This window comes from Microcaecilia unicolor, chromosome 10, assembly GCF_901765095.1.
Source record: "Microcaecilia unicolor chromosome 10, aMicUni1.1, whole genome shotgun sequence".
In the NCBI taxonomy this organism is placed as follows: domain Eukaryota; kingdom Metazoa; phylum Chordata; class Amphibia; order Gymnophiona; family Siphonopidae; genus Microcaecilia; species Microcaecilia unicolor.
In genome coordinates this window covers 174,395,106-174,419,804 of record NC_044040.1, presented here as the reverse complement: position 1 = coordinate 174,419,804, position 24,699 = coordinate 174,395,106, and the positions used below count along the sequence as shown (strand labels likewise).

Genomic DNA, 24,699 nt, shown 5'->3' with positions numbered 1-24,699 from the left:
GTTTTATTACTGTTGCATATTTTTACAGTTTGGTATTCTTTTTTAATTATATGTATGTATACTTGCGGCTTTATATACTTATCATAGTTTTATATGTTTTTCCTGTGGTTTTAGATATTATGACTTGATGCAGGCGATTCTGCCAAAACACAGACCCGTTTTGAGTCCTTTCATCATAGCAAGCCTCTCAGTTTTTCCTTATTCTCTAATAGCATTTTTGTGTTGGGAAGATCCTTACTCCACATGTTCTTAAACATCATCCACTCAATATAGTATTCTAAAGTGTAACATTGACTCAGTGGCTGGAAGGAAGGAGAGAAACATAGAAAATTTTTTAATTTTTCTTAGCGTGTTCACCAGACCAGTCCAGAACCTGTGGTTGATGGACACAGCCCACAGCCACTGGATTGGTTTGGTAGGACTAAAGGAAAGAAAATTATCAGGTAGGGTATAATGTAATCTTTGTATCTAGGCTGTGCTTATTGTTGGAATTACAAACACCATAGGCATGCATAATCATGAAAAAAAATGTTTACATTCCCTTATATGATGTCCTGTGTTAGAGGTATTGCTGAATGGTGATGGCAACACTTCTGGATAACAATAATCTTTTTCTCTTTTTAGATTTTAGTAATTGGATCATAACAAGACTTCTGCGTATTGCAGCTTTGCCAACCTGCCAGACTTTGCAAAAGAAAATCACTAGTGTTATTTCCTCTTTGCTGTTTCTTTTTAAGATTAGGAATCCAATCATATTTGGGGTGCTGACCAAGGATTTGTTAGATCTCTTTGAAGATTTAATTTTCATTCACATAAGAAATGGACATTTGAACCCCAGAGGAGATAGCTTAGCATGGCCTGTACCTATATCCAGATTTCTAAGTAATGTGAAAGAAACTGTGACCTATTTAAGGTCAGCTTGTTTGGAGTTAACGAGCATGCAGAACTTAGAACCTTTAGAAATCACGCTATTAGCTGTCCTGACTGACATTGTTTCAACTGTGTACTTTAGGGGACAGGAACGGGCTCTTTGGGGGCTAGGCTGCTGTCTGCTGGATTTTGGCAGCCCTCAGGTTAAGAGCATGGCCATGAACATTATAACGCAGCTGATCACCCTTGGAGGAATACCCCAGCAACCAGCCAGCACTTTCTTTATTGCTTTCCTTGGAATCTTGAAGTCTCTTCCTGAAATGGACACTAGGGAATTGGAGCTGTATGAAGAACCTCTGGCAGAGATGATGAAGGCTCTTTTTCCCTCTGAAACTGACTCCTATGAAAATATCGAGTCTTTCCTTTTGAGTATGTTGCTAGAAGAACTTGGGGAGTTGTTTGAAGGTGGTGTGCTCAGACACCTTTGCCGTGAAAAATTGAAGGTAGCTCTATGTGATCTATTCTTGTATTTTGTGAAGTATGTGCCTCCGGGATATGAATCTGCTTTAGAAGTAAGAAGGAGCCATATCAATGACATCTGCAGGGCCATTGTTGACGTGCTTGGTATGCAGGAAAAACAAGAGGTGGGTAATGCCTTGTATTTGAAACAAAATGGGACTATGCAACATTGTTCTCGTGAAGCATTAAGATAAATATCAGGTTTCAACGGATAGGTGATTTCTGAAGTTAGATAAAGAGTTTCTTGATGGTGAAAAAGGGATTTGAAGAGGGAATGACTGGATATGTGCTTTCCAAGTATACAAGTGGAGTGGTGAACCTGTTTTGTCTCAGTAACTCCTGGAGAATGACCCATATTTTGACTTAACTTGGTTTTAGTCACAACACAGGATTCTGAAGCCATGTGTCATATGATCTTGAGGTTGATTTAAATTAGTGGATGCTAGGGCTACCTGTTTCTGAGCCATATTAAGTGTACAGGTGTTTTTTAGACACGTAAGTGGGAAAATAGCTATTTCACCAGCATTTGTTGTGTGTTTCAAAAACTTAACTTTAAATATAAATATATAACAATGTAGGAACCTGGGCCCTGAAGATACTAGACTTCACTCTTTCCTGTCATTTCTTTATTACTGGCTATGGAAGTTTCTCTTAAATTCTACTTACTATCACGTTAGTCTTTGCCAAGTTAGCCTTGTGTTTTCTGTGAAAGTTCTGAGGACAGGTGAACCAGATTATCTTGGACAATCAGATTGCAGGACAACAGATCTTTCCACACATATGTTGTATGCTAATTAAACCCAAGTAGGTTTCGCAGTTTATATTTAGTGTGCCAGTTGTTTTTTTAATTTTAAATGTTCTATTAATTGTTTTTCAATGAACATATAACAGCGCAAAAACACAGACGATGCCTTTAAGCAAATACTGAAGCTCCTATACAATAAAAAGAAGCTAATCCACCTTCAACAACTCCCCTTCCACCCCATTTACTTTCCATCAGAGTCCATTCTTCAGCTTCTTTACTAAAGGCTTCTTTTACTCTCATTTGCCGCACTGGGAATCAGTAGTGTGGCTTTGTAAAAGAGGCCCTAAATCTTTGATGTCTATAACCATTTATCATTGCTAGTGCGATTACAAATGGTCCCCCCCCCCCCCCCCGGTGATCTTTAACAATATGTTGTTACTCCACCACCAGCCCTTTATGGAACAGAATAATGACTCCCACCTTTTTGAGAACAGCAGGGGACTTGACATATTCCACAACCCACCAGGTTTACAGTTTCCTATGTTCTTGCATCCCCAGATGTGTCTCCTGAAGCATAGCCATGTGCCTGTGCAGTACATGTAAAATATTTGTCCTTTTCACTAGAGAAGAGGCTCCTCACATTCTATGACACCACTTTCAATGCCATGGTGGGTCACCCATCCACAATAACCAATTAGCAGATGAGATGTAACTGAGAAAGGTGGGGATTGTCCCAGCCTCCAACCCCTACCCATGGCCCAATGTTGAATTGGAACGCCCAATAAGTCTTTTTGGAATTACACAATATTATGACTGTCTGCCAGAAAACTTTCCCACCCACCTCTCTACATCCCACAGCCCTCTCTGCTTATTCTCTATTTCCCATAGCCCTCTCAGCTTACAAACAGTGATCATACACCAAATGTACCTACTCCAACCCATACCTATCTGGAGACACATCAGGCCAGCAGCTATATCCAAAACGACTACATACACCTAATTACATGCCAGCTGTCAGACTCCACAATCTAATTACCTGCAACAAGGTATCCATCCCATTATCAACTTCCTCAACAAGAAATTCAGAACTAAATACTTTCTCACTACAGATTTATCAAACCAATTCAAACAACTGACATAAAACAACAGACTATCGCCCATACAGACCAAGAGGTTCTTGAAATAGGCTACTTCAATGCCAGATCCATTAAAAACAAAATTGACACCATTAAGGACCTCCATCAAGGAGAAAAACTATGATATTTCCATAGTGGAAACTTGACTGGCACCAGAAGACGTACCCCCCCTTAAGCTGGAACTAATTTACATAGAGGCATATTTTCAAAGCACTTAACCTTCCAAAGTTCCATAGAAACCTATGGAACTTTGGAAGGCTAAGTGCTTTGAAAATGAGCCCATAGTAGATGACGGCATAAAAAGACCTGCACGGTCCATCCAGTCTGCCCAACAAGATAATTTCACGTGTGCTACTTTTTGTGTATACCTTACCTTGATTTGTATCTGCCATTGTCGGGGCACAGACCATATAAGTTTGCCGAGCACTACCCCGCCTCCCAACCACCAGCCCCGCCTCACACCACCGGCTCTGCCTCACAATCTCGGCTAAGCTTCTGGGGATCCCTTCCTTCCGAGCAGTATTCCTTTATGTTTATCCCACGCATGTTTGAATTCCGTTACCGTTTTCATCCTGTCTGAAATGTTGAGTACTTGCTCTGTTTAGATTCAGTAGTGAGAACACAGCTCTTTGTCCCTATTGGTGGACACATTCCGGTCGATATTCAGCCTGCGGTGGTCAGCATTTTTAACCCTGACCACTGTGGATAGAATTAGCCTCAGATATTGAGTGTGGGCTATGTTTGAGCACTGGCACTTAATATCTGGGGCTAATTCACATTACCTGGCCGCCAGAGCTTATGTGGGTACCAGCTGATATTTAGGCTGGACCTGCATAATAAACTTTTTCAGGCCCTGGCTGATTATCGGCCAGACAGTCTAATGGGAAAAGACCTTGAAGGACTCTATATGAAAATACTGACCCTCTCTCATACACACAATCATACCCAGGGCCTAATAGTTCTCTACTGACCATCAGGCTCCTGGCATTCTTCCTTGCAAGAGTTACAATTCTTCATAACGCAAAACCTTGCATCTTTACTTCTGACCACTTTTGTAGGAGATTTCAACATCTTGAAGATGGGGAGAACAAAGAAACTCAATCACTTATATGCTTCCTACAAGAGTTAGATCTCAAACTAGTCAACACAGGCCAATCCCACAAGGGAGGCCAGTTGATTGATGCTATTTTCGCATCAACACAATTATGGGAACAGATGAAAACTAGGTGGGCCAAGTCTCCTCTCATTTGGTCCGACCACTACCTCTAAGAATTTTCCATCCCTGTCATGCAGACCAAACGGGAAAATCCCCAAGCGCCATGCAGACAACTTGAACGAAGATGGCTGAAGACACACAACCCCCAGGATAAGGCCACATGAAGAACACTTATCAGATAATACAAGGAAAGGATAAGACTGGAAAAACTGAAATACTACTCCTGCAAGATTCCGAGAACAGCAACTTCACCCACACTCTTTTCCAGCTGGCTCGGGTCACTCACAAAACCAACACAAACAGGAACAAACCCAACTGTGGAGGAACTGGCCAAATTCTTTCAAACTAAATTGGAAAAATTAATAAACTCAATCAAACCAACAATGCATTATGATTGACTGCTCTGAAGACAACTGCCTGGCAGACCGCTTCTGGTCCACCTTCATGAAAACAACCTCAGAACAGCTCAAGACGACAATTAGATTCTCAAAAGGATTCTGTGCCTTAGATCCATGCAGAGCCGACTTCCTTAGAGCGGCCACTCCAAAGTCAATAGCCTACATAGTCGACGTGATATAGACTATGCTGAGGAAGGGAATCTTCCCAGAAGTACTAGGCAGAATCATCCTAACCCCATTGCTCAAAGGGGAGAATCTCGATAGAAACACACCAAATAACTACCGCCCGGTAGCTAATATCCCCACCATCACAAAAATGATGGAGGCAGTAGTGGTATACCAACTGCAAGACTACATAGACCAACACCAACAACTAGACCAGTGTAGTTGAGATTCTGACCTCTATTTAGTACAGAAACAATAATGGCAAGTATGTTGTCCGAACTACGCCTACTTCTAGAGAATGATTACCAAATCTTCCTCATGCAATTAGACCTATCTGCCACCTTTGACTTGGTCAAGCATGAAACGCTGTTAATGATGCTTTTGGAGGTAGGCATAGGAGGCAAAGTCAACTGGTTCAACAGGCTTCCTGAATAACAGAACCATCTAAGTAACATGGCAACAATCCTGATCCCAACCCTGGTCCATGTAGCAAGGAGTCCCTTGTGGATCACCACTATCCCCCATTCTCTTCATTTTCTACCTCTGCAACTTAGGACTCATTTTGAAACCTTTTCAAATTAACTATTATTCCTAAGCGGATGATATCATTCTGCTCCTCCCCACCCAAAATTCCTCAACAACATGCTTACTGATGAAAGATGTCTTTCATGTTATATACACATGGTTCTGCTCTCTCAAAATCAAACCAGACAAAATAAATTTCCTATGGCTGGGCAACAGCCCTCTTGAATCTCCAAACTCATTCCCTTTCCTAGCAGGTTCAACCATACCACTAAAAAAAAAAAAAATAAATCTTAAGAATCTGTCTGGACTCACACTTGACCATGTATACACAGATAAACAATGTAATCAAAAAAAGTTTCTACAAACTGAAACTGCTGAGGCACATCAAATACTTCCTGGAACCCGTTTTTGAATTGTGGTTCAAGCCATGGTCCTCTCGGGCCTCGAATACTGCAACACAATATACTTAGGCCTACCAGAAAAGAATTTTAAAAATTGCAGATAGTCATAAATGCAGCTGCAAAACTAATAGGCAATGGACATTGGATCGATCATGCCACTCCTTTCTTAATAAAATTGCACTGCTCCCCCTTAAGGTGAGAGTAAATTTTAAAATACTCATCACCATCTTCAAAAAACTCCATGGACTACCACCATCATATCTATCAAACTAGAAGATCGCTCAGATCCGTTCACCAGCATCAGAAAACCTTCAGCATGACAATAGGAGGTAAAGGAGCAGATCTTTGGAACTCTGTTCCACAAAAAATCAGAATGTATGCCCTTTTGAAGATCAATAAAAACCTGGCTCTTCCAAAAATACTTTTGATCTGAACTTTCCACCCCATAACCTACCACCAGTCGTTACTCACAATTCTTATCATCAAACGCTACTTTACTTCTTCAGGCTACTTTTATTACTTCCCAGATCCCCTTAAATTACCCAACCTCAGTATAACTGGACTTCCAAATACCTTTATTGCATCACTGTTTAATACACCACTTTGTTGCTTCAGTGTGTTACTATGAGCGCCAGTTACTTGAACTAACTGTAATTATCCAATCATGTATTCATTTTTTGTATGACTCCAATTATGTAACCAGTTATGTGTTGCTCAGTTTTCTGTAAAATGACTTTATTGTTGATTCTTAGTTTTGTACTCCGCCTAGAACTTCATGGTTAAGTGGACTATAAATGCCCAAATTAAATTAAAAATTCATGAGTCTTCTGTGAGGAATTATATCAAAGGCTTTGCTGAAATCAAAAGAGATCACATCTAATGCATGTCCTTTATCCAGTTCTTTGGTCACTCAATCAATCAGATTTGTTCGGCAGGATTTTCTTTTGGTAAAGCCATGTTGCCTCTGGTCCTGCAACCCAGTGGATTCTAGAAAGTTAACTATTTTTTTTCTTCTGCAGTGACTCCATTATTTTTCCTACCTCTGATGTGAGGCTTACCTGGACATTGGAAACACTTCCTCCATTTGTCAGCACTAGATCCATAGTCACCCCTTCCCTCATGGATTCCGTCACCATTTGTCTGAGCAGAGCACTTTGACAGGCATCCACAATCTCTGCTTCAGATTTTGTCAATGGGACGTTCCAATCCACATCAGGCAGGTTGAAATCTCCCAGCACCAGCATCTCTGCTTTCATTTCAAGCTTATGGATATCAGATCCTTGTCCAGCTTCCCTATTTGTACCAGAGGTCTGTAGATAACACCTGTGTAGGTTTCATCTTCTCTTTCCAGGATGATCTATATATCTTCTTTCTTTCCCCAAGTTCCATGCTTTTCAGCCACTCTGATATTATTTTTCACATGCAGTGCCATTTCTCCACGTCTTCAGCCCTCCCTATCCTTTCTAAAAAGATTATAGCCTGGTATGGTTGCATCCCATTCAAGAGAATCATTGAAGAACCATGTCTCTGTAATAGCAACTATATCCAAGTCGTCGTCAAACATCAGAGCTTGTAAATCTTGAACCTTTTTTACTTAGACTATGAGCATTTGTGCTTATTGCTTTCCATGTGTTATTGAGTTTAGATGGTTTTCTATATATTAGCATTACTTTCCCCACTACTGTCATGTTTTTCCTGGAGTTGATTTTCCGAATCCCCTTGCTTCCTTTTTTCAGCCCCCACCCTCTAGTTTAAATGTCTAGAAAATGTCCTGTCTAGCCTTTTCTCCCATAGGGACTTCTAGGGTAAAATAAATAATCTTTTATCATGCAATTATTTTTTTTTGTTTGTTTGTTGGGGGGGGGGGTTGTTTTACTTTTTATTACATGTTTCCACTTAAGTGGTGGCAGTTAAATAATAAAACTATAAGATTGATATTTGCAGATTTGTGGTGTGCGTGTTAGTGTTACTGGTACATTGTTGTGTGCTGCTAGAGCTCTAGCTATCCTAGTGTATCATGCATTTCCTCATAGTAGGTGCTGGTGCTGGATGGTTCCTGCATTGCTTAGTAGGCCGCCTGAGTTTGAGTCTGAGCTGTGGATGCCCATAGTTGAAAGTACTGCTGAAGTAGTACTTATAGTTCTTATAAACTGCATGCTACTCTTAACAGTGACTCAACCACTGGAAGTTACAGTAGAACACGGCCTGTATAAAGGAAGGGAGGTGAAAAAAGGGTGAGTCTTGCCCAAACTGTAAGAAGTGACCACTTATTATGGGCAACAAAAGTACACATTTTAAACATCTGAAAAAAAAAAGGTTATATTAAATTAAACAAACCAATCAATCCCCTCTTCCTCCCCCCCCCCCCCCCCCCAATATCTAATCAGTACATATATTCACTTTGTGTTTCCCAGTATTTGGTGAGATCACTTTTTGAGGTGTTGAAGAATGATGGGCTAAAGACCTTCCAGGAGATTCAGTGGCAGATCCAGTCAACCTCCTCGGAAACAGATGGTGGCGGGGGATGCAGCAGCAGCAGCAGCAGCAGCGATGAAGCTTCAGTAAAAAGGCCACGGCTAAGTCTGTCAGCAAAACCACGCAAGAGACCTCCTGTACAAGCCGAGTATGACTGACAGTCCTTTGTAGATTCCCTTCTGGCATTTTAACATTTTTTAATGTTTAAAACTGGATGACATAGATGTTTGAGGCTCATTAATCATTGTCTGAGGCTCATTTTCAAAGTACATAGACTATGTAAACTTTGAAAATGAGCACTTTTATTTCTTAAAATATTATCTAGTGGATGTCTTTTAAATGGCCTTAAAAAAAAAAAAAGACCTTGGATAAACAGAATTTTTCTTTTTTTTTTTTTCATATTAGTCCATTGGTTGTACTGCATGAAAGCTGATTTGCAGTAGAGCAGGAGTGGCTTCATCAGAGCATAAGACTAAAATAGTTCCTTTTGCTTTGTCTGGCTCTGCGTTAGTTTCATAAAGCCTGTTTATGATTCAAGCTACTTCCCCTGATTCTGGCACTCTGAATTATTTATGTAGATTCTTTAGAATGGAAAACGTTTATTTTGGTGACACAGTTATGCTGGTATAAAACCGCTGCAGTAAAGAGTAGCACAGTGGGCATGAAGATTACTCCTGATGTAAAAACAGTGTTGAAATCAAGCAGTTTTTTTTTTTTTGTTACTCTTGTATCACCAAATCTTTATGCCAGCTCAGGCTGACATGAAGATGCAGCACAATCTGAAGTGATGTGCCACATTTCATCCCAGATCACCCAAGATCCATGTGGCCCAGGTGAGCCCCCAGATTTCTCACTCCCTTTCCCTGATCCCACAGCATCATTTTGAATGAGTGCCTGCTAGAAGCTAAAAACAGTAGTGAGAATAAATGCTTCATGGTCTGGGAGACTGCACATGTGACCCCTGAAGAAGCCACTGTTTTATTTCATAGCTTCCCACTATTCAATAACCTGTGGGATAGTTGTGTCCATCAAACAGCAGGTGAAGATAGAAAACTGAGAGACATATCTGTTTTGGCATCCAGTCCATCTCCTCAGTATTTTCTATCTCCAGATGGTGTATGGACACACTTTGCGGCCTCTGGCTCTTTGCTCACCAGTTGAGCTTTGTGGTTGGCTTGAGTCTGCAGAGTCATATTTGGAGGTCTTCAGATCCCTGTCTCTGGTGCCCCACAAATGTACTTCTTCCTTCCATTCCCCTCTCCCGTTTCCTGTGGCGCTGTCCCTTTCCACCACAACAACCTTTAAAAAAAAAAAAAGAAAAGTTTGCTGAAGAGCATGGAACAGGTTATTAGTCCTGAGCCTTTCTTGTCTGCGGAAGACTCGTAGAGACTATGAGCTTGGTGGGAGCAGCTGGCAGTGGTAAGTCTGACTGAAGTTTGACTCAGAACCACTTGGAGGGCTGCAAGCTCTACTTGTTGCAGGGGAGGGATCCTGACCCATTGCATGGGACGTGTTGTGCTGTGCTTGTGACAGTCTGGGTGAATGGTGACGCCTGAGGAGGCAGTTAAGCGGTGTTTCCACTGTGGAACCTACTGGCTGGCGTTGTGTGCAGGCTGAGAATCCCATAGGACACAGATGAAACGGTCGATGGCAGCTGCACATCTTCAGATTTGGTGCAGAATCCAAATATGCCGGGGTCTTTTGGGTTCTCCAGCAGGGCTGAGACACAGTTTTCAGGAGAGTGTGGGAATGGGTGCCGACTGGCAGTGTTGGGGCCGACTGGTAGTGAGAAGCTGCCAATTTACAGCCTCAAGGCCTGACGGAACATTCAGCTACATTGGCATCTTTGTTTTCTCCGGATTTTATATTGCTCTTACACTAGGCCTGTTTACTGAAGCAAGGAGAGTTTCTGCTCTTGTCCCGCTGCCCTTCCGGCTCCTAAGAGATCTCGTTTAGACCTCCAGGAGTGGGCAGATGATCATCTCTGCTTCTTTCTCCTTATTCTGGTGTGGCCTCAGTCTATTTAGGAGCCAACATTGAAGGAGCCGTTAGAGGAGGGGAGAGCTCCCTCCAGTGCAGGGGGATGATCAGAAACAACTGAGGTTGTAGGGGACCAAGGAAAAGTGGAGAATTATTAAATTATTCTTTTGATGAGAGCTGTAACCTTGGAGGGGACAAGCTGTGACTATTATTTATCTGTAATTGCTGAACCAGAATATACTATACAGGACCTCGAGAAAGAAGGCATACGAGTGGAAATGTGTGTGTAGTTTTAGCCAGGAAATGTGTTTGTAGTTTAGCCAAAGAAGATAAAGAAAGCTGTAAATGTTGCAAGCAGTGTGTGAGAAAGAGAGAAGTATATTCACAAATTTGTAATCATGTATGGAATTGCTAATAAAAAGCCAGAGCTTAGAAGGGAAGTCAAAAATCAGTCAAACAAGGCTGCTGGACTTTGCAGCTGTGACACTGACCGCCCTAAGGCCTTAGCTAACTTGCAAGCACATTTGGTGGTGGTGTATCTTATTCCCTCATACAGACCTCAGGTTACGAGACACAACAGCTGAGGATACACATATTTGGGTACCTGGCCCACAGAACCAGAGCGGTTGATGTTCAGGCCACTGTAGATTCCTTGCTAGCGCTCTGGGCCATTGTTCCAGTTCCCAGGCCAAACACAGATAAGTCAGATACTCCATCTACTTCATTGTCCTAAAGAAGGAAGGCACCTTTCGTCCGGTATTAGATCTCAAAGGTCTAAACCTCTGTTTCTGAATATCCTGCTTTTGCTTGGAGATATTAAGAGCAATCATAGCCTCGGTTCAAGTGGGAGAATTTCTTACTACCCTCAGTCTCAAGTAGGTGTAGTTGCATATATGGCCGCTGCATCAGAGGTTTCTATGTTTTGCAGTGCTGAGACATCACTTCCAGTTTAGCACTTTGCCCTTCGGTCTTGCCATGGCTCCATGGATATTTACCAAGATTATGGTGGTGCTGGCGTCCTTCCTTCAACGCCAGGAAATCAGAGTTCACCCATATCTTGATGACTGGCTAATTCATGAGTCGTCCTGTTTTGACAGTGTGGTGGTGATGTAAAAAGTTGTCCTTCTTCTGCAGTCATTGGATTGGGAGATTAATTTTGAGAAGAGGAAACTAACTCCATCGCAGATGCTGGGGTATCTGGGCATTCTATTCGACACAGCACGGGAGCGGATCTTCCTCATGGAGCGCAAGAGGTCGAAACTGGTTCAACAGATTTGTTTTCTCGGTCAAGGCAGGCCCAGGGTCGGACTACGTTCAGGTTCTGGGGTCAATAACTGCAGCAGTGCTGGGAAAATTAATGGAAACTATTATAAAGAATAAAATTATGGAATACATATATAAACATGGTTTAATGGAACAGAATCAGCATGGGTTTAGCTAAGGAAGGTCTTGCCTCACCAGTTTGCTTCATTTCTTTGAAGGCGTGAATAAACATGTGGATAAAGGTGAGCCAGTTGATGTACTGTAGTTTCAGAAAGCTTTTGATAAAGGTCCTCATGAGAGACTCTTGAGAAAATGAAAGAGACATGGGATAGGAGGCAGTGTTCTGGTGTGGATTAGGAATTGGTTATTGAACAGAAAACAGAGGGAAGGATTAAATGGTAATTTCTCTCAATGGAGGAGGGTGAACAGTGAAGTGCCGCAAGGATCGGTACTGAGACCGGTGCTATTTAACATATTTATAAATGATACGGAAATCAGAATGATGAGTGAGGTAATTTAAATTTGGAGATGACACAAAACTATTCAAGGTTGTTAAAACACGTGTGGACTGTGAAATATTGCAGGTAGACCTTAGGAAATTGGAAGACTGGGCATCCAAATGGCAGATGAAATTTAATGTGGACAAATGCAAGGTGATGTACATTGGCAAGAATAATCTGAATCATAGTTACCGGATGCTAGGGTTCACCTTGGGGGTCAGCACCCAAGAAAAAGATCTAGGTGTCGTTGTAGATAATATTCTGAAATCTTCTGCTCAACGTGCGGTGGCATCCAAAAAAGCAAATGGGATGCTAGGATTTTTTAGGAAAGGAATGGTGAATATGACTGAAAATACTATAATGCCTCTGTACAACTCCATGGTGTGACCTCACCTTGAGTACTGCATTCAGTTCTAGTCGCCGTATCCGCCATGGCAGAGGGCTGCGACTGAAGCAGAGTCATCAGGGCAGAGCCAGGTTTCTGTTATCTCCTTCTCTGCTCATATCCAGCAGATCGCCAAGACCTGTCGTTTCTTTCTTTACAACATCCGTAAAATCCGCCCCTTTCTTTCCGAGCACTCTACCAAAACCCTCATCCACACCCTTGTCACCTCTCGTTTAGACTACTGCAATCTGCTTCTTGCTGGCCTCCCACTTAGTCACCTCTCTCCTCTCCAATCGGTTCAAAACTCTGCTGCCCGTCTCGTCTTCCGCCAGGGTCGCTTTACTCATACTACCCCTCTCCTCAAGTCGCTTCACTGGCTCCCTATCCGTTTTCGCATCCTGTTCAAACTTCTTCTACTAACCTATAAATGTACTCACTCTGCTGCTCTCCAGTATCTCTCCACACTCGTCCTTCCCTACACCCCTTCCCGTGCACTCCGCTCCATGGATAAATCCTTCTTATCTGTTCCCTTCTCCACTACTGCCAACTTCAGACTTCGCGCCTTCTGTCTCGCTGCACCCTACGCCTGGAATAAACTTCCTGAGCCCTTACGTCTTGCCCCATCCTTGGCCACCTTTAAATCTAGACTGAAAGCCCACCTCTTTAACATTGCTTCTGACTTGTAACCACTCACCTCCACCTACCCTCCTCTCCTCCTTCCTGTACACATTAAATGATTTGATTTGCTTACCTTATTTTTTGTCTATTAGATTGTAAGCTCTTTGAGCAGGGACTGTCTTTCTTCTATGTTTGTGCAGCGCTGCGTACGCCTTGTAGCGCTATAGAAATGCTAAATAGTAGTAGTAGTAATAAAAGATATAGCAGAATTACAAAAGGTTCAAAGAAGAACAACCAAAATGATAAAGGGGATGGAACTCCTCTATGAGGAAAGGCTAAAGAGGTTAGGGCTCTTCAGCTTGGAAAAGAGGCGGATGATGGGAGATATGATTGAGGTCTACAAAATCCTGAGTGGTGAAGAACGAGTAGAAGTAAATTGATTTATGTTTACTCATTCCAAAAGTACAAAAACTAGGGGACCCTCAAGGAAGTTACGTGGAAATACTTTTAAAACAAATAGGAGGAAATATTTTTTCTCAAGGAAGTTACGTGGAAATACTTTTAAAACAAATAGGAGGAAATATTTTTTCTCAATGAATAGTTAAGCTCTGGAACAATTTGCCGGAGGATGTAGTAACAGCGATTAGTGTATCTGGGTTTTAAAATAGTTTGAACAAGTTCCTGGAGGAAAAGTCCATAGTCTGCTATTGAGACAGACATGAGGAAGCAACTGCTTGCCCTTGGATTGGTAGCATGGAGTATTGCTAGATGAACCATTGGTCTGACCCAGTATGTCTATTCTTATGATCTTGTGGCAGTGGAAGTGTTGCCATAGGCAAAGGCTCATATCCGGCCGTTACAAGAATCTCTTCTCAGACGTTGGTCTCCGGTGTCACAGAAGTATGACCTTCATCTTCCTTGGTTGCCAGATGCTATATGCACTGGTGGTTGTCGCCCAGGAATTTAACGCTTGGAGCTCCCTTTCCAATAACACATGGGAAGTGGTGACATCAGACACCAGCGAGTCGGGTTGTGGAGCTCATTACAAGTTCTATCTGGCACAAGACCCATGGACGGAATAGGAGTCTTAGTGGTCGATAAATTGCTTGGAGCTCAGGGCAATACAGAATGCCCTATGCAACTTCACTGCTTTTCTGGTGGGGACCCTGGTCCAAATTTTCTCCGACAATTTGACAGTGGTGGCTTATTTCAACAAGCAAGGCAGGACCTGCAGTCATCCGATGGCGGTGGAGGAGGCGGCCTCCCTCATGAGTTGGGTGGAGAAAAATCTCTGCTTGTCAGCAGCTCGCATCATGTGATCCTTGAATGTGGAGGTGTACTTTCTGAGCAGGCACACTGGGGATCTGGGAGAACGGGAACTCTCCAACCAGGGGTTTCAGTTGATAGACTGATGGCGTTCTCCATTTCTGGACTTGATGGCAATGAAAAGGAATACCAAGTGCCCAAGATTTTCAGCCATCAGAAAGAATTGGGGGGATTGATTGCCCTACTGCATCCCTGGCCAGAGACACATCTACTGTATGTCTTCCCTCCTTGGCCCATGGTAAGCCACACTTTGAAAGGGATCACATTGTACCGGGGTTCAATAATTATTGTAGCCCTGGATTGGCCATGGTTTGTGGACTTAATTTGACAGGGTTCTATCCATCTTCCACAGATACATGGCCTACTGAAGCAAGGTCCAGTGCTTGTGGAGGATATGTGCCTCTTTGGTCTTATGGCTTGGCCATTATAAGGGCTTGTTTGAGATGAAAAGTTTGAGACAAAAAGGTTATTCTGATTCAGTCATTGCTACGTTGCTTTAGGCTCAGAAATGTTCTACATCTGAGGCATATGCAACGGTGTGGAGGACATTCGAAGGCTGATAGTCCGCGCACAGAACATCTCCCTTCTCTGCTTAGATCATGCACATCCTAACGTTTCTCGAAGCAGGTCTTCAGAAATGATTGGTGTTGGCTGTTTAAAAGTTCAGGTTGCAGATTTGGCCTATTTCAGGGGCCAATTACAGAAGACATCTTTTGTGGTTCACTTGGATACCGTTCATTTGTTGCGGGTAGTGGGCCATTTGCGGCCTCCCTTTCATACATCATGCCTAGAGTAGAACCTTAATTTAGTCCTTCGGGCTTTTCAGAAGCCTCCTTGTGCCATTCTGGAAGGCCTTCTTGAAAGATCTTATGCTGAAGGCAGCGCTCTTGGGGCTCTTGCATTGGCACATAGGGCTTCGGAGCTTCAGGATTTCTCTTGTTGGGATCCCTTTCTTTGTTTTTAGAAGGTGGAGGTCTCCCTGTGCGTGGTTCCTTCCTTTCTTCCAAAAATGGTGTCAGCATCTCAGCTCATCTACGGAGCTTCCATCCTTTCACAGAGGGGACAAAGAGGCTCAATATTCTTCCTTGAAGCGACTGCATAGAGTCCTCATTAGACATCTGGAAGTCACAAAAAAGTTTTGCAATTTGGACAGACTGCATTTTGGTAAAAGGAAGCTTGGCCTCATGGCTTCCAAGCTCACAATTGATAGATGGATGAAAGAGGCTGTCGTGTCAGATTATTTGCTTGTGGGGAAGCAGGCCCATTTTACGAGGCATACAGCGACATCCTAGGTTTATGTCTTCCAGCGCATATTTGCAAGGTGGCAGTGTGGTTGACGCTGCATACCTTTGCCAAGCACTACATTGTGGACATTGCGGCATGCTTAGAAGCTAGTTTTTGGGCTTCGGTCCTCATGGTGACGGTGCCAGGATCCCACCTACTGTAGGGATTGCTTTTGAATATCCCACAGGTTCTGGAATAGTTGTAAGCTACGTAATGGAAGGAGAAACTAGGTCTTACCTGATAATTTTCTTTTCACTTGTCTTTTCCACTATTCTAGAGGCCTGCCCAAAATTTCTGAGATGTTTAGTCAGTTCGAAGTAATGGGCCAAATAACAACTGTCATATTGCATGGTGCTTCTTGCATATCTGTTGTTCTCTACACTTTGTCCAGAAATGAGAGAGGTTCACACATGTTTGCTCGTCTGGTTAGTGTTAGGTTAGCAAGATGTTTAAGGCTGTTGTGTTTATTCTGCGTTTCTCCTTACTGCTTGTCTATGTAAATACTGAGGAGCTGGACTGGACGCCAAGAGAGATATGTCTCAGCTCAGTTTTCATTTCTCTATTTCCAGCTGCTGGTTGTTGGATACAACTATCCCACAGGTTCTGGAATAGTGGAAAGGACTAATAGAAAATTATCAAGTTAGATCTAATTTCTCCTTAGTGGTGAAACCGGTCCTGTCAGTAGTTATAAGATATAAGCGCAGGCTTTATAGTTTACTAGTAAAACATGCCCGTTTCTGGCACAAATGTAACGGGCGCTAGCACGGTTTTCCTCCCGAACCCCCCCTCCCTACACACCCCTTCGGCGTTGTGAAGGCACTGTCCACCATTGTTGCGAACCTCGGCACGCCACCTTCATTCTGCTGAGCCGTTGGTTGTGAAGCCACTGATGCCATTGCTCCGCCCTCGACGTCATCACGTTTGACGCGAGGGCGGGGCCCCAACACAGTGTTTTCGGTGGCTTCACCACCACGAACCCTTTGAACCGGAAGGAAGTGCCCGGAGGACCTGACAGTATCCTCAGAACGTTGAGGGTGAGTTTTATTATATAGGATGCTTATATAATGTGCAGGCTGCTGTAATTTAAAAAGGCTAAAAATGTTAAATGTGTTTTGAAACAAGACATGTGAAGTTAAAGTTGAGTATTAAAGTTAGGTCATTTTATCAAAATAGACATTTTTTAGGATTGATGAATGATAAGTGGAATCCATAAACACAGACATGAATTTTAATGAAATTGGTCCACGGGGTTTCTGAGATCCTTTTCCTCTAGATAAGTTGGCTGTAAGAAAAGAGAATCCAAGTGGACACCTCAAGCGCTAGGAAGCAGAAGTGAGTGGGCGTCATTCCTGCCTCCCAGCTTTTGGAGGTGAAAAAGACTGGTGTCAGGGGCTCTGGACCACACTACATATTTTCTGGCCCAGGGTGCCATGGACCAGATAGCCCTGAGGAGAGCAGTGGACTCAGGCCCCCTAGACCATCAGGACATTTTTGCAAGGAGGGTCAGGATGCCACCTGGGGCCCAGTGGGACACCAGGAAATTTTGTGGGTTGGGGGTGTAGGCATGGGAGTTGAGGAAATCAGCCTGGTTTTTAAAATATTTTTAAGCTTCCTTCTTGTCAGTGTGTGAGTTAATCCCCACTCACGCACAGATAGAAAGGGAGATATTTACTTGCAATGCAACAAATCACTACATATTACTGTAGTGGTGTGTGCTGTTTTTATTTTTTCCTGATAGTGCCCACTTTAGTGCTTTGGTAATTTGCATGGCATTAGATTTCCTGCATTAGAAATTATTATTGTTATTTTTTTTAGTGCATGCATTAGAGTGCTGTGCACTGAAGCTGAGCGCAGTGTTCTAATTCAGCACTTACTGGATCAAGACCTTAGTTGGTGGCGGTAATGGTTCTTTAACTTTTCTCTGGTGATAGAACAGGAATGTATTTTTTTGTCTGATTTTATCAAAATTATTTCTTATTACCAACAGGATTGGTCCTGTGGATATGAGATTAAAGAGTGGACTGTGGAATTTACTGAGCAAGAAATTATCCTCTTTCCTGGCAGTTCCTGAAGAAGACTATGTTAAGGCTGATGTTGTTCAGACTTTGGAGGGAATCGCAGTTATAGTGCGACTGACAGCTTTGAGCTCAGTTCATGCTTCTCAGAGCTGGATCAGGTAACCACAGCAGCCAGCTTCTTCGGTATTCGGTAGTAGCTCCAAGGTCGGAGGGCCAGCTCTTTGGTAAAGGACATTTATGTTGGAGTGATATGAAGAAGTTACCAGGGCCACTCCTGTTACGAGTGAGGAAAAACAAGAGACAAACACCAGTAAGGCAACCTGGTTTATTGTCCGAAATAAATTATTAACACACAAAGACAAGTGACCCACACCGGCCGCGTTTTGGCACTTGCCTGAATCAGGGGTATGGTTACATCTGTCAAAATACATAACTACTACTACTACTACTTATCACTTCTATAGTTCTACAAGGCATATGCAGCGCTGTACACAATACATGAAAAGACAGTCCCTGCTCAAAGAGCTCACAATCTAAATAGGACAGACAAACAGAACAACTAAGAGGTAAGGGAATTAAAGAGGTGGGGATAAAAGGGTACAGGGCAAGTGATTAGTGGTTAGGAGTCAAAAGCAGCGTCAAAGAAGTGGGCTTTTAGCCTGGATTTGAAAACGGCCAAAGACGGGGCTAGACGTACAGGCTCGGGAAGTCTATTCCAGGCGTGAGGTGCAGCGAGATAAAAGGAATGGAGTCTGGAATTAGCAGTAGAGGAGAAGGGGACAGATGAGAGATTTATCCACATAAGGGAGTACCCTGGGGGGGGGGGGCGTAGGGAGAGACAAGAGTGGAGAGGTACTGGGGAGCGGTAGAGTGAATGCACTTTAGATTAGTAAGAGAAGTTTGAATTGAATGCGGAAACGGATAGGGAGCCAGTGAAGTGACTTGACGAGAGGGCTAAAGTGAGCATAGCGACTCTGGCGGAAAATGAGTTGCGCAGCCGAGTTTTGGACTGATTGAAGAGGAGAGAGATGGCTAAGTGGGAGGCCGGTGAGAAGCAGGTTGCAATAATCTAGGTGAGAGGTGATAAGAGTGTGGATAAGGGTTCTGGTAGAGTGCTCAGAGAGGAAGGGACGGATTTTAAAATCTTTAAATAATCATAATACATACAGGGAGGATCATTGTATCTAAAGAGATGACTCCTTTAGCCCCAGAACCTTGTGAGGGGTGCAGTTTTAGAGAATTTCCTTTCTTTGCATCAGCTACACTGTTCTGACCCTGTGGGTGTTATCCCTTCGTACCAACAGGTGGAGTTAGAAAAAACTGGCCAGCAGAGTGGGGAGCTAGGCCAGGGACAGGAGCACTGTCAGCATAATCTATCACCTGCTGAAGGTAGAAAAAAAATACTGGATTGTTCCAGGAAGCACCTCTGCTTATTCTGGTGATGTCACTAGCAGAATTCAGTTTTTTCTACCTCCACCTGCTGGAAGGAAGGGATAACACTCGGCCCAAGACAATCTGCCTCCTAAGGCAAGGAATGAGCTGCTGCCCTGGCTACTCTGCCACCCCCTGGCCAATGTCTGACATCTCTCCCCTTCCTTTCACCGAATTTACCTTTTTCTTGTTTTCAAAGGGTGGCAGCAGCAGTGATTCCCATGGGCTGCCCTGCCACTGGTCCCGGCCCCTTTTCTCTATTGTAGGCCACCTCCGAGGAAACAGGAAGTTACATCAGAGAGGCGGGCTTCAGTAGAGAGAAGGGGCCGGGACTGGCGGCAGGGCAGCCTATGGGAATTGCTGCCACCGCAGCCTTTTAAAAAACAAAAAAAGAAAAGGTAAATTTGGGGAAGGAAGGGCAAGGGGCAATGCCGTTTCAGAACAGTCCACCTGAGGCCCCCTCCTTGGCCTAGTGGTTGGGACGCCACTGGTAACACCCATTGGTTCAGAACAGTGTTGCTGACTAAAGAAAAGAAAATTATCAGGTAAGACATAATTTCTCCTTTGGTTGTATGCAGGTTAAAGAGAGCCATCCTGAGCTTACTTAAACATCATTGCACCTAGATCCAGAAGCCAGGTGATGAATGTATTGGGATGAATGTGGAGTGAATGAGATGGCGGGGGAGGGGGGGTCAGAGCTCTGGGGGGATGAGAGACCTTATCCTATTATACCAGTTAACTGCAGGGAGATATATGCTCATTGAGGGGTGCGTTAGGGATCACTTTGTGATCAATCAATGGCATTTTCATGAAGGTTGGCCGAATAGAGGATTGGGGGGTATTAAGGGAAAAAGGACCCCTCATCTGGAATTTGCTGTTGTCCACACTTGAAAGTTGCCCATAGTGGAACGACACATATACTAGGGCAAAACGATCTCATAATTGGCTGGGCAAACATCTACCCTGGGGACTGGGGGATGGGTAGGGCAGGGAGGGGAATGTTAAAGTTTGGCACTGGGGACAAAACACTGCTATAGTACTAACTTGTTGAATATTAGGGGGGGGGGAGATAACAGACAAAGCTTGCTGACTGATATTAATGTTCTGTTGTGGGGGAACAAATTTTGATGTTTGACTTATGTACATCACACTTGTTGGAGATGATTGTCTGTTCTGTCATCAATAAACAAATTGTTGAAACATAAATAGTTGAGGGGGAGGGTTAAAATGTAAAAGTTTGATGACTATCAATAAGGATGAGTGCCAGTTGTGTTACTGTCAAACATGATATTAATGTGTTATAGTAAAGTTGTATTTTCTGATTTGTCATCAATAAAAACCGTTGAAACATAAAGAGAGCCATCCTGAAGAGGTGAGAGAGATCAATAAAATGGGATTAGAAATACGTAGAAACCCATCTGAAGGGCTGGAATGGTTTATCTTAGCAAATCTATAAAATATGCATTACTTTGGCTCAGTAGCTTGCATATTAGACAGTGAGCCATGTGGTGATTTCTGAGCTATTACAAGATTTGTCATACCCAGAGCTGTATTAACTCCTTGTGTAGTAGAAGTGTGTGTCTAAATATGAGAAATGTGATGAATATATTTACATAATTTGACTAGGTGAGTCACTGGCAGTGCTGTGTATCGGCATGCAGGAGATTAGGGTTGAAGTCCCTAACTTTGTTCCTGCTCCTCAGGACAGCAGGGGGGAGGGAGCCCAGCCAGTGTGTAATGGTGGCATGTAATAGACAGAGTCATGGTGCATGTGGATTTGGAACTGCATGGAGCACAGTTCATGGTCTCCATTATACAGTGGTTAGGCTACATAGAAGCAGACAGAGAGAAAACCAGGCCAGTTGCAGATGAAGCCCAAACACACACATCACAGATCAAGAAGGGGCTGGTTCTGACTGATCTAGAAGCTCAAAGGAGCAAGGAAACTGCAGGTCCCAAAATAATTATATTAAAAAATAAAAATCCTGTGTTTTTTCGCATTGAAAGTGGATTTTATCCTGCTGATGGGTGACAACTGCAGGCTGTAGTTTTTGGGGCAGCTGTGTCCACAGTTACAGGATATTACTGAGACTTGTTCTGTACAATAAGAAAACATTAGGAAATGGAATTCATGTGTTGATCTCCACATGTCCTCTTTACTTGCCCAGTTCAACTACTGAGTCCATGGATATTTGCTTCACCTTTTCGTTATCTAAGGCACATAGTGAAAAGCCAGATGTGTTTGCTGAGTTAAGATTTTAAAAGAAAAAATTGTAAAAATAAAAATGGAAGTGAAAGTATTTCATTTAAAACGGTTCTTTCCTCTCCTATTCTTTTTATAAGCTTGGATCATACAATGGCAGAAACAGCTACTTCAAAGTTACCTGTTCAGGCTTCTCAAGGAAATCTACAGTTGACATGGTTACTTCCTGATGTTATCCGGCAAGTACTAAAGGTCTGCATGGATGTACTGGATTCTGCGCAACAAACGGATAACGTCAGACCACTGATGGATAGAGTAGTGAAGATACTAGATGCTTTACTGTACATGCACGGTGAGCTGTTTAATAGAACCCCAAGGGATTCATACTTACAGGGGAATTCTATAAATGGTACTTAAAATTGCATATGCAGATTTTGGGTGTGTGCTCAATTGGTGTGAGCAGTTTAATTGCATTAGCGCCAATAATTGGGTGCTAACAATTTTTGATAATTTGAATTTATGCGCGCTTCTTGCTAAATGCTATTCTACAAAGATATGCATGTCAGTCTTTTAGTGCACAATTGGAAAGGGGGCATGATTATGGGAGGGGAATGGGCGGAATGGGGCGTTCACTAAAGATGCATTCACTGTTATAGAATTCAGGGGATCCACGCCTAATTTAGGTGCAGGGATTTACATCAAGGTTCAGTCGGTGTAAATCCTTGTGCCTAAAAGTTGGGTGTGGATCCTGGCACTACACACTTTTCTATAAATGGCACCCAACTCGTAGCACCGTTTTTAGAATAGTGCTCAGTGTGCATTTTTTTTGGCACCCAAATTTGGGTGCCGTTTACTGAATTTCTTATGAAGTGCTTATTGCTTATGCTGTGTCTCTCACTTCTCATGTTTTACCACAATCTGCTTTTACTAGGACATATGAAACCAAATCAAATTTATTTTATCCTGCCTTTCCTGAAAAGCTAAACTATAAAACTATACAATAAGTATACGATAAACATAACAAAAAACGTATCTTAAAATGATCTTGTTTGTTATAAAATAATTGGTAATTACTACTACTACTACTACTATTTAGCATTTAACATTCCTAAATTACATAGACCCAAGCTTTCAATGAGAAGTCTGATTATTTATCCCCACAGTAAACTTCAGTTTTTGTGAAAATGTGAGAAGACATATTCTTGAACTAAATAAGTTTTTCACTTTAGGGGCAAAAATGGTTTGTTGTTGGTTTTGTCCCTCCTCTAGTAAGAAGCCACTATGATGAACAAATGCTTTTAAACATATGTGGCATTTTATCTCTGCCATGGATTTCCAGCCTCTCAAATGATCCTTCCTTTAAGCTGACCGCATTTAAATCTGGTCTTCTGAATCTGAGTTCTCAAATTTCAAGTTATATTTGTAAGTATATCACCTGTGTATGACAAATCTGTCCCATGCGTATCTCCCAATCACCAGTCCAGAGCTAGTGGGTTATGTCTTTTTATTTGTTGCATTTGTACCCCACATTTTCCCACCTATTTGCAGGCTCAATGTGGCTTACATAGTACCATGAGGCGTTACCACCTCCGGTGATGATACAAATACAGAGTAATGTTAAAGAGAATGAGATATATGCGTTAGACACATTAGAGGAACGAGAGAGGACGAGTTATATAAAGTTTGTTGCAAGTACCGCCGGGCTACAGCACAGCCCAGCTGTACTTCCCACCCCTAACGCACATTCATATCCAGCGCTTAATAAAGGGCCCATATAGACTAAGCCCTTCTGATTTGTGTATTAAAGCTTTACTGGCCTTATCCAGCTTTCTTTATTGCGGGCTGTAAAATTACAGTTATGTATACTAAAATTGAAGAGCTGATAACTGAATAGTGCATGCTGAAATTATATAAATCATGTGTGACTGTTCAATCAGACCCTATATCTTTTTCATTTTAAAGAAAAAATTATAGAAATGTGCAAGATGTAAAAAAGGTACGGAACGATCCATTTGAGCCTCTATGCTTGACTTGTTTGACTTGAATTTGGCCTCTCCATCTGCTGGAGAGGGGGATATATCCCATGCACTAGATTATTATGAAAAAACTTGATATATTTAATTAGCAAATAAGAAAATGTATTGTTTCAATTTGCTTTGCTAGCATATCTTTTAAAAAAAATGTTTTGTTTTTGTTTCAGCACTTGAAACACAATCGCATTGTGTGCTGCTTCTTTCCTTCTTCCCCAAAACAATCTGCGCTGATTGGCGAATGGCAATTTATCACTGGACACTCCAGTGCCCCCATGAGACTGTGCGTGCCAGCTGTGTGAAAGGATTTCCTATTTTGCTGCACTATCTTGGCGACAAATCACAAAACGCAGTTTCCCAGATCCTCTTGTACGTAAGAACTACCAGTGATTCAATTGCAAACAAATAATAAAAAAAATAAAATCTTCCTCTACTCTAAATGTACAGGGAGGAAATTTACTTCTTTTTTATTTATGCAGAGACAAAGTCAATGATAGCTCGGTTTTGGTAAAAAAGGAATTGGCTGGAATTGTTGGGAAGTTGGCGTGTTGTCTTTCTGGTGCATCTGAACTTGAGAATCCATCCGCTGACCCTTTTGTTGATGACATGGATTGTAACCTCCTTTGTGCCAGCATCCGTCTGATGACTCTGCCTCACCATGCGGGCACAATAGTTGATGCTTTCACTTTTAAGCCCTTCTTGTTTCTTCTTGACAGAAACATTCCTAGTGCAGTAAAACTAGGTAAGTCTTACACCTTTTCATCAATTGTACATTTCGCTTATAGATAAAAGAAATATTGTATCTCCCCATTTCTCTGAGATGTTCCTTGATAATTGTATGGAGACTTTTCTGTTTCTTGAGTAAGGGAAAACCAGTTTTGCTTTGTTTGTTTTTTTGTTTGTTTTTGATTCAAAGCTTTATTAATTATGAATAATAGCAAAAATGACAGCAAGAACAAATTATCAACAGCCAAGTTAAATAACAGCAAAGGAACCCTTCCCTTCACCCCCAATCCCCCCTCTCCCCCAGTGTGCAGCGTTTCCATAGGTGTTGGGATCCTTGACCAGATGAGGATTGCCAGCTTTCATAAACATGCCAGGTTTTATAAAAAAAAATAAGAGACGACCACGCCTCAATGCAGTCAGTTTTGACATTGAAAGGCAGTCCAATTTCTGAAGAATGTGAGATTATCAATAGAAATCAAACAAAA

The 24,699-nt window shown here is 42.4% G+C and overlaps 1 protein-coding gene across 1 annotated transcript in view; it reads left to right on the top strand.

The window, feature by feature from the left end:
* Positions 1–24,699, top strand: part of ATR (ATR serine/threonine kinase) — a 174,492-nt gene that overhangs the window by 11,332 nt on the left and 138,461 nt on the right. The window contains exons 4-10 of the mRNA XM_030216335.1: positions 625–1,514; positions 8,390–8,598; positions 17,794–17,982; positions 21,599–21,810; positions 22,728–22,880; positions 23,659–23,857; positions 23,968–24,230. Of these exons, the coding sequence (XP_030072195.1) occupies positions 625–1,514; positions 8,390–8,598; positions 17,794–17,982; positions 21,599–21,810; positions 22,728–22,880; positions 23,659–23,857; positions 23,968–24,230 (2,115 nt within the window). The remainder of the gene's footprint in view (positions 1–624; positions 1,515–8,389; positions 8,599–17,793; positions 17,983–21,598; positions 21,811–22,727; positions 22,881–23,658; positions 23,858–23,967; positions 24,231–24,699) is intronic.